Raw genomic sequence first — 10,466 nt, 5'->3', positions numbered from 1 at the left:
GAGTGCAAACCTCTGCCAATAAAAACGCAATGAAAACCTTTTTCAAAATGTCATCAAAACAACTCTTAGATATTTTCCAAATAAAACTATGCCTGTAAAAGCATTAGCTTTTTCTTGGTGGATGTAATGGAATCCATTCTAGCTTTAAGTCCACACCCTTTGTATATCCTATTTATCTGACAGTCTATACAAATTTAATTTTCATTGTATACATGTTGTTTAAGTGCTAATTGCTTTTCATTACTAGACCAATGGGTATTTAGTTTTCTTTGCCAAAGTCCTTCAATATCTGGCATTGGTCGATCATGGCCCTTTAATCTGTTGCTGTGAAAAAATGAAACAAAATAAATTCAATATTGAATACAACCGAATACAATTTGACCTTATTTATTGCTTTTTGTAGAAACTGAATACCTTCCATTTTGAATATTAATTTTTTTATTGGGGGGGGGGGGGGGGGGGGGCTGTCTGCAGATAAATTAATCACTGGTGGTATTGTACTGTGTCAGGACATGATCATGGTATAAAAATTACAAAATGCATAATTCTATTGGAAAAAGTAAAAGTGCTCAACAGGCCTACTGAACTTATGTGGCATCTCATTCAACCAATCTTTCGTATTGAAGGTCAACATGATGAGTCGGGGCTGGGAGGTCAACATAACATACTTGGCACCACAGCAAAGCAGCCTCAGACCTTATAAACAGATTAGGCATTTACAAACACTACCCACAGATCTTTTAGCACTAACACCCATATTAACCACATAAACCACAAATTAACCAGCACTACCAGAGCAAATGAACTTTAATGTTAGGTATCGCTTTGTTGGTGGTAAATAATTGTATGGTGTGCTGGTTAATTTGTGTTTTGTGGTTAATATGGGCATTAGTGCTAAAAAATCTGTATGTAGTGTTAGTAAACACCTAATCCATTTATAAGGCCTGAAACTGTCATCTGTCTCCAGATGGTTATATTAGTTTCAAAAAGTGTATTATATATTTATGATAAATTAGCTATATATACATAGTTGTCTAAAAAAACAAGTGCAGGTGCATTTATATACATATAAAGTCATTCATTAAAGCAATAAGTTACTAAGTTAAAGAAAAGAACAAACTGTACAATTACTTTAAAATATTATATGAACAATAATTAAATGCAATATCCTATACACATGGTTTTCATGTGAATTCCATTTTAATGATAAAGGTGCCCTATAGGAAGTACAGGCATACAATGAAAGGGAGATACTTATACAGTAGAAAAAATCATTTTCCTGGAAATTTGCGACTCTTCCCATGACCACCATGTCCAAATTTGTTGACATAATTACCACCTATAATTTTGTTTTTGATTCCAACTTTTAAAGAGACTGGTATATTCCCATGACCTGTAGCAAAAATTTTAGATCTCGAAAACCAGTTGTCAACAGTTATGGATTTAAAATACCTTGGTGAAGGGAAAGTTAATGAAATTTTTATTTTATTTCTGTAATAGTGATTATTACTTTTGATAATTATATGCCTTAAATGTAATGTTTTCTTAGCCGCTTTATGAAGTGGCACTTTCAACAAAATATATCACCTAACATAATGCACTTTTTAAATTAAAAAATTTCTCTACAACCAAACCTTAAACCCTTTTTACAGTAAACTTTGTGCCATCTCCGAATCACTAAAACCACATCCAAAACAATCTGAACTACAAACAAAATACAAAAAAAAAAAAAAAAAATCTTCACCATTTGAATAATTTCAAAAAGTACTGAATGGCCATCCCTATCATTCAAAAACTTTCACGCCTATATTTTAATCTGTCAACTTCATTTATTTATATGTTAAGCTTTATTTAATGCAGAGATTATCTTCACTCATAATTAATATTTAAAACTTGCAGACATAATAAAATGCAATTTAATATTAAAAGTTAGAGAAAAATACTTGTTAAAAATGTTCAAAGGAAACCTGCCTTGTTACAATTTACTGTATATATTTCTACATATCCACTGTCAATTATATCTAGAATATTTTAAAAATTCAATTCACTTATTTAGCAAAACACTTCACTTCAAACTGTCCAGTTAAATAAACTGTTCCTAAAATATGGTCTTACAGATTGACAAAACCTACAAAATTAACTAGAGGATCAGAGAGGCGATACCGCCTCCGAATATTGTACCACCAGCTGGAGCAAGCGCATTCGTATAGACCCCCACATACACAAAATAAGGGACACAGCCACCAGTTTTGTGCTTGACAAGCTGTAAAAATTCAATCAACAAGAATTTTTAAACTATTGCAAAAAATATATATGGTACAATCAAATTTAAGTTCTTCGTAAGGTAGGTCAAGGGTCAATTTCAAGGTCACAGTAAATTGCCAGTATATGACTTCCTATTCAAGTTCAAGAGTATTTATGGACCTATCTCTGTCAAGTTTGAAGTTAAAAGAGAAAGAAATTAGCAGAGTTCAGTTCATGATAAAAAGTAGGTCAAAGGTCAATTTCAAGGTCACATTTAGATTGCCAGTATATGACTTTCTATTCAAGTTCAATAGTAACTATGGACCTATCTCTGCCAGTTTTGGAGATAAAAGGGAAGCAAAATTTGCAAAGTTCAGTTTATGGTGAAAAGTAGGACAAAGGTCAATTTTAATGTCACATTTATAATGCCAGTATATGACTTCCTATTCAAGTTCAATAGTAACTACGGACCTATCTCAGCCAGTTTTGGAGATAAAAGGAAAGCAAAATTTGCAAAATTCAGTTTATGGTGTAAAGTAGGTCAAAGGTCAATTTTAAGGTCACATTTGGATTGCCAGTATATGACTTCCATTTCAAGTTCAATAGTAACTATGGACCTATCTCTGCCAGTTTTGGAGATAAAAGGAAAGCAAAATTTGCAAAGTTCAGTTCATGGTGAAAAGTAGGTCAAAGGTCAATTTCAAGGTCACATTTAGATTGCCAGTATATGACTTCCTATTCAAGTTCAATAGTAACTATGGACCTATCTCAGCCAGTTTTGGAGATAATAGGGAAGCAAAATTTGCAAAATTCAGTTCATGGTGAAAAGTAGGTTAAAGGTCAATTTCAAGGTCACATTTAGATTGCCAGTATATGACTTCCTATTCAAGTTCAATAGTAACTATGGACCTATCTCTGCCAGTTTTGGAGATAAAAGGGAAGCAAAATTTGCAAAGTTCAGTTCATGGTGAAAAGTAGGTCAAAGGTCAATTTCAAGGTCACATTTAGATTGCCAGTATATGACTTCCTATTCCAGTTCAATAGTAACTACGGACCTATCTCAGCCAGTTTTGGAGATAAAAGGAAAGCAAAATTTGCAAAATTCAGTTCATGGTGTAAAGTAGGTCAAAGGTCAATTTTAAGGTCACATTTAGATTGCCAGTAAATGACTTCCTATTCAAGTTCAATAGTAACTATAGACCTATCTCTGCCAGTTTTGGAGATAAAAGGAAAGCAAAATTTGCAAAATTCAGTTCATGGTGTAAAGTAGGTCAAAGGTCAATTTTAAGGTCACATTTTGATTGCCAGTATATGACTTCCTATTCAAGTTCAATAGTAACTATGGACCTATCTCTGCCAGTTTTGGAGATAAAAGGGAAGCAAATTTTGCAAAATTCAGTTTATGGTGAAAAGTAGGTCAAAGGTCAATTTTAAGGTCACATTTGGATTGCCAGTATATGACTTCCTATTCAACTTCAATAGTAACTATGGACCTATCTCTGCCAGTTTTGGAGATAAAAGGGAAGAAAAATTTGCAAAGTTCAGTTCATGGTGAAAAGTAGGTCAAAGGTCACTTTCAAGGTCACATTTGGATTGCCAGTATATGACTTCCTATTCAACTTCAATAGTAACTATGGACCTATCTCTGCCAGTTTTGGAGATAAAAGGGAAGAAAAATTTGCAAAGTTCAGTTCATGGTGAAAAGTAGGTCAAAGGTCACTTTCAAGGTCATAGTAAGATTGCCAGTATATGACTTCCTATTCAACTTCAATAGTAACTATGGACCTATCTCTGCCAGTTTTGGAGATATAAGGGACTAAATGTTATAATTTTGGAGTTACCATAATGTGCCTTAAATTTCGTACAGAAAAAATTAATTAAAATAAAGAAAATGTCATTTTGGTCAAAATTCTTGAAATAGGAGGTGCTCTGAAGTTTCAGAAGTTCAAATTTGATGAAATAATGTCATTTTTGAACACAAGTTGTCTGCTTTGCCAAGACTTATGTTTTATTTTTCCAGAGTTCAAAATTTATTATCCATTACCGTACTGCACATTTTGCTTTTACCACCAATATGTACTTTTTGATACAGCGTAACTCGAAAACCGTATGGAATACAAAAAAACTGAGACCACCTCCAGTGTAGGGCTTTACATGCTCTACAAAATGCAAAAAAGAATGGGTCTCTAGCATTAACGGTTCCCGAATTAGAGACAGTTTTCAGTTTCGGTATCTTATGGCCGCTACTCCCGTGAAAATGCACCGATTGACCCCAAATTCATGGAGATGAAAGATGACCTGAAGGGTAACACCTTCCAATAATATTATTGGTTAAGTCTGTGTGGTGTCTGAATAACAGGGCAAAAAAAATTTTTTTCATAAAAAATTTCATTTTTTTGAAAATTTTGGCCCATTTGACCTTGAAGTAAAGGTCAAAGGTCAAATCCAAGGGTATATTTGAAATCTACACATATGACTTTTGGAAAGCCGTCTATAGAAATTTTTCCCATAACTCCTTCCGTAGGGTAGATAATTAGCATTTAATTTTGCCATTTTTAGACAAGGGTGCATTGTAATGAGTGCCACACCCAGACCCCAATACCGACAAAGCCCAAATTTTACGTGGAACGAGTTGAGATTATAGGTGACCTAAATCCATGAGATGGGTACGGGGGCCCTTACCGTCTAGGAGGAGAAGCGGTAACGGTAGCCGTCCGGCGGAGCCGGCGGAGCCGGCGGAGCCAACGGAGCCGGCGGAGCCGGCGGAGCCGGCGGAACGATCCGGACGGGACCGAAACCATGTGTACCGCCAGCGCTAACGCTGGTGGTACAATAAAATTCATGATAAATTTGGTTATTTTTATTACATTGCTTAAGAGAGCACAGAGTGCTAGGAGTAGAGGCATGAATTTTTCACAAATGAATGAAAAATTACAACTGGTGAAACATCCATATTGAAAAAATCACAAAAAAAAAGCATTTTGAGAGATTAAAAAAATCTTGAAATTAGGTTTGTAACAATCATATAGTAATGAAATACTATGACACATCATTACATAAAATTGCAAGCAAGGCCCAACATTTTTTAAAATTAGAATTTATACTTTAAACATGGAGGGGATTTTATACATCACAACTATTCTTGTTCGGTAAAAAATATTCTTTGCCTGTGGTTATAGGAAATTGTTCGTACCTGAATAAAGCACATTTTGGGACTGATTAAGCATGTGAATTTAAAATCATGATGTTTCAATTTTTAACCCCATCAGCTGCACAAGAGCCATGACTAAAAGAGCTGGCTTCGAACTTTACCCCAACAAAGAAAAATAATCATAATTATTGATCTGTAAAGCAAGATTGGAGACAGTGTTAGAGAAAATGGAAAATGTGAATTTAACATGGGGTATCCTGGAAAAAGTATAAAAATATAATTCTCCTTTTAACTGCCTAGTACATGGAATAATCTGTTGATTAATACTCAAAACCTATATGATGTAAAAGCTTTGACAAAAATCAAGGATTTAGTCAAAACTGTTAACAATGCATCAAAACAAAAGGAGAGGTAAATTTAAAAAGAAGGAAAACTTGAGTGTTTAATTTTTTTTAAATCAGTGTAGTTTCATGCACCAAATATTTAGAGAGAAAAAATTAATGATATACATTTAACATTTAAAGTCAAAGTAGGAATATTTCACAGCACTAGAGGATATGAACATATAAATATTTTTCAACGTATAGTTCCATGCTTCTCCAATGTGGCTGGCCAAAAGATTTTGGCTTCTCATTCAAAAAAAAAATTTTTTTTGAGACAGCTCAGACACAAAACATGTCTCTGACATGATTCAACTGGTCACTTTTTGTGGAATAACCTTAGCCAAACTCCTCTGAATTTACATCAGTTTTATAACAATTTCATCCATCGCTGTAATACTTACAGCATATAACAAACTTCACAACTTGTACACAGTTCAAAGACAAACATCTCAAAATAATCAAATGCCATTCAAACAAAACTAGTAGGTTACATTTATGTACCATCTTAACTCCTATCAAAAGATGGTTTACAAGGTTTTCTTCATGTTTGAAAATAATGGCACACTTAAAATATCATTGAGCAAAGTCAAGTCACATATATCTATTCGGAAGTTAAACTGTGAAGGAAGAAGTATTGAAAATAGTTCAAATATAATCCAGGGTCTATACCCATGGTTTAAACTTTGAACTTTGGCGGCAAACCAATGAGTTTGACTCTGTCACCTTAACAGCATCTCCCTGGAGTGAACTTCACAAAACAAAACAGAGATGAAAGTTGGCCTTTTAAGACTCATAAAACTAAAAATGCCACCCATTTTGACCATTGTATATCAGAGTAATTCTTTCTATCATAAAAGAGAATAAGATAATTGTAGTTGTATTTTAAAGTATGAGATGGTGTATGTTTTGGACTAATAGTTTTTCTCATCTTGCCTATCATAATAACTTGATTATTCTAGTGGACTACTACTTAAGTTTAAGACCAGCTTTCAAACTTAACTCATTTTAAGTAATGCTTGCAAGTAGTTTATATTTATGCTGTTTAAACACAAACTATTAGCTCCATTCAGTCATAAAGGCGCATTTGCCATGGTATCAACTAAAACCGGATTCTGTAACAGATTTTCTTTCTTCGAGGCCATTTTTTATGAGCTGAGCAGTCCAATGTTATCTTACGAGACACTAGTATAAATTAGTCCCACTGCGCCCCTTCTCTTTTGTGCAGTAAGAAGCAAGTCCTCATGTCCCCTTTGCCTTTAACAAATACAGTGCCCCTATGTTCGAACTCAAATTTGTCCTCTAGCATATTAGCAGTGCCCTCTGGAAGCTGTATTCTACCAGGCATACCTGTGGAGTACATTCGGCTTGCGATGTTCACCGTGTCCCCCCATATATCATACAGAAGTTTAGATGTCCCAATGACACCAGATGTCACTTCACCGCAGTAGAACCCTATGGACAAGACAAACCCAAACTCCAGCATCCCTTCATTGAATTGCTGTACCACATGCTGCATTTCTATAGTGTAGTCTAGCAATGTGTACAAATGTGCATTGGGGTGCCGATTCTGCAACCGCGTCTGCTCATTGAGTCCTGACGCCACCATCAAGGTGTGCCCTATGGTCTTGATTTTTTCGACATCCTTAAAGCGTGAGTCTCCCAGTAGTTCTTCAAAATTTCCGACAAGTTCATTCAACACTCGTAGGCATTCTCTACCTCCTTCGTAGGATTCGTCGTAAAATTCATGGAAGTTAACGATGCTGGCAAATATAACACCAACATTTTTGTGATTCTTAGAGTACTTCGATGTCTTCTTCAGTTGCTCAGAGATGTGCTCGGGAATGATGTTGTGCAGCAGCCAATCAGCATGCTTCTTTTCAATCTCCATGCGCGATCTGTCTGCCGATGCTTCCTCGTCTCCATGGAAACCAAGACGGTAACTGACTTCAAACTCGCGGTTCAAAAACCACACCAAGAGCAGCAGTAGGGCCATATCCAGAATAATCTCAAAGCGAAGCTTATGTTTTCCTGAGAACAAGACATTACTGTCCAACTTGATTTGTGCTGTGTAATTCTGCCAGATGGTCTCGTTATTGGTGAGATTAAAAGAACTTGAGGTCACATTGTACACGTTATGGTACTGGGATTCCGAGCACACACCAATCCCAAGGAGCAGAAGCAAGACAATTCCCACCAGACTGGCTAAAATCGACTTCATCCAAGAACTAAGCATTGTGAAATTACAGTAATGAAGGAGTGCCACCAGTAACAGGTAGCAGTAGAATATAGCGTGTTTTTGTTGGTCCTCTTCCTGAGCACACGAGAAATTGGCATAGACGGCAGCCGCAGGAAGTGAGGTCAAAACAGCACCTAGAACGTGGCGCATGTACCAGAGGGAGATACAGCGACGGATGCGTTCTAGACAACCTCGAGCAGGAGCCTCGATGAGCACGTCCTTAATGTACGGAATCAGCATCACAACCTCGAACACCATGGCAACAACAAAGTAGGTCACCCATGGCATGGTAATTCCAAACACTATGAAACAACAGATAGAAATAGCCACCAGGAAGATAAAAGAGATCACCATGTCGATAAAAGCATTAAAACGCGGGGAGGCGAATGTTTTGACTTTCAATTGCTGATTGTCGTCGTCTAAGTAATGTTCCCTGTAACGCTTCTCCAAGCCTGCTGTTTTGAAAGTTAGTGTACACTGGTTAATAGGAGGCTTGTAGAAATAATCGCTGTTATTTTCCGTGTCTTCTTGGATGTAGTGAATAAGCTGCTTGTCTGTCTGTTGTCGAAGCTGACGTGTTTTGGTGAGAGTCTCGTTGATGGGGACCATGGTGGAGTCTACCTCCATACCCTCTGTTAATGAAACAATTATCAAGATATTTAAACTGTGGCTGTACATCTTCAAAGCCACTGAAGGATAAGTTTAAGTCCTTTAAGAACACATTTAAAATAGTAGTTTATGCAACACATCTTATAAATATGTTAAAGTCTTATAGTGGACATGAAAATATCGCTAATGTCAGTTGTGTGTAATAATATAACATCGTGCTATTCAGTTTTTAATAAATTTCATAAACAGGCTAGAAAAAGTAAAAATTAATATCAACATATTTGAAACAAATCTTTTAGTACATTCAAATACCGAACATAAGGTCACATCATTTAAACAGTCTCATTAAGTTTTACATGAAAGAGAGTTGTTGTATATTTGTAAATACAGAATTGCATATGAGGTAAGAAAATGTCAGTCTGCTAATAAACTGTGCTATGTAATATAAGTCTAGACAAGTCACCATCTCAGATGTGACTGAGTGAGGTGTGACATAATATCAGGGGCAGATCAAGAAATATTTTCTGACATTCTTCCAAATTATATCTTCATTGATCCATCCTCCATTTTTGACCGTCTCCCAACAGAAAAAAATTAGATACCCGTCAATGTAAACTTTTAAAAATCTGACCGACTACCAGAAGATCCAGAAGACGGATTAAATCCAACCCTGATAATATCAAGGTAGAGCGTACAAACCTTTTTCCTCCTCTGCAATCTCCTCCAGGGACATCTCACTAATGGCAAAGAACCCGCTCTGCCTGCGCCCCAGAAGGAATGCTGGTGTGACTCCATTGGGCTAGAAATGGAAATGAATTTACATTTCTTTAAGCAAAGACTTTTAAGTGCATGCTATGTTGGGAAATGCATCTCACATATTTATATGGCAAATGAAAAAAAACTGTAAGAAAATGTATCAGTTAAAAAAAAATCAGATAAATTTTTTGAACAGAATGCAACCACATGGTCAAGTAGACTCTGCTGATATTGTCTTTCTTCAAACAAGTTTTATGGCATGTCACACTCCTGTACATTAATAAATACATTAATTCACGTATCTTGACCTGTAATGGCATGTCCAGTGTTGCACATCTACCTATTAGTACTCATATACACCTGTGTTGTCTATGAAACGGTCTTGTCTCCAATATTCATCAACAAAGCTCACATCAATTTATCCATACTTACTGCTTGTGTGTCATTGTGAGAGTCTAAAATCTGTGTGCGGAGGCTGGGTCGACGTGGTTCAGAAAGATTCTGAAAGAAGAAAAAATTCAATATGTCACCTAGCTCCAAACCATTCTAACACAGTGTACTAGGTGTGACAACATCGCAATCCTATGGCCTAAGTAACTCAAATTGTGCTAGGTGTGACAAAAGCACAATCTTATTGCCTAAGTAACACAAACCGCATTAGGTGTGACAAAACTGCCTCATCAACTTACAGGACTATTCAACCCATCCACCACAATACTGTCAGCATCATGCTTGTCTTCAGAGATGGAGCTTCTACTCCCTGAGTGTTCACTGCTTGTGTTCAGGTTCGGAGTGGCTGGCTTGCTCTTGGGGCCAACTATGAAGTATGTTTTTATATCTGGAAATAACCATTCACAGTTGGGGTTACATTACATAAAGAATAAATATTCTAAAGACACGAGTGTTAGACTTTTATTTGGCAAAAAAACAATTTCCTTGAAATTTCAATACTTTCACTCACACCACTGCACAGCATATCCATTAGTTTTGACAAAATTTGTGCTGATTTTAAATTCTCTACATTTTAAAATCTTTCAGTCATTCTCAAATTGAAGACAGATACTGGTGAATTTCACTTGTAAAACTA

General features: G+C 35.9%; 1 protein-coding gene across 3 annotated transcripts in view; it reads right to left on the bottom strand.

Annotated features, from left to right (window-relative positions):
- Positions 1-5,089: 5,089 nt before the first annotated feature.
- Positions 5,090-10,466, bottom strand: part of LOC106170328 (adenylate cyclase type 9-like) — a 37,767-nt gene continuing 32,390 nt past the window's right edge. For all 3 annotated transcript variants that reach the window (XM_087008432.1, XM_087008431.1, XM_087008433.1), the window contains exons 4-7: positions 10,069-10,217; positions 9,812-9,880; positions 9,323-9,422; positions 5,090-8,646 (exon numbers count right to left, since the gene is read on the bottom strand). In XM_087008432.1, coding sequence (XP_086864558.1) covers positions 6,971-8,646; positions 9,323-9,422; positions 9,812-9,880; positions 10,069-10,217 — 1,994 coding nt within the window. In that variant the 3' untranslated portion in view covers positions 5,090-6,970. The remainder of the gene's footprint in view (positions 8,647-9,322; positions 9,423-9,811; positions 9,881-10,068; positions 10,218-10,466) is intronic.

The sequence above is a fragment of the Lingula anatina genome, chromosome 3 (genome assembly GCF_051362555.1).
Source record: "Lingula anatina isolate TDL-2025a chromosome 3, LinAna3.0, whole genome shotgun sequence".
NCBI lineage: Eukaryota > Metazoa > Brachiopoda > Lingulata > Lingulida > Lingulidae > Lingula > Lingula anatina.
This window is presented reverse-complemented; position numbering and strand designations above follow the sequence as displayed.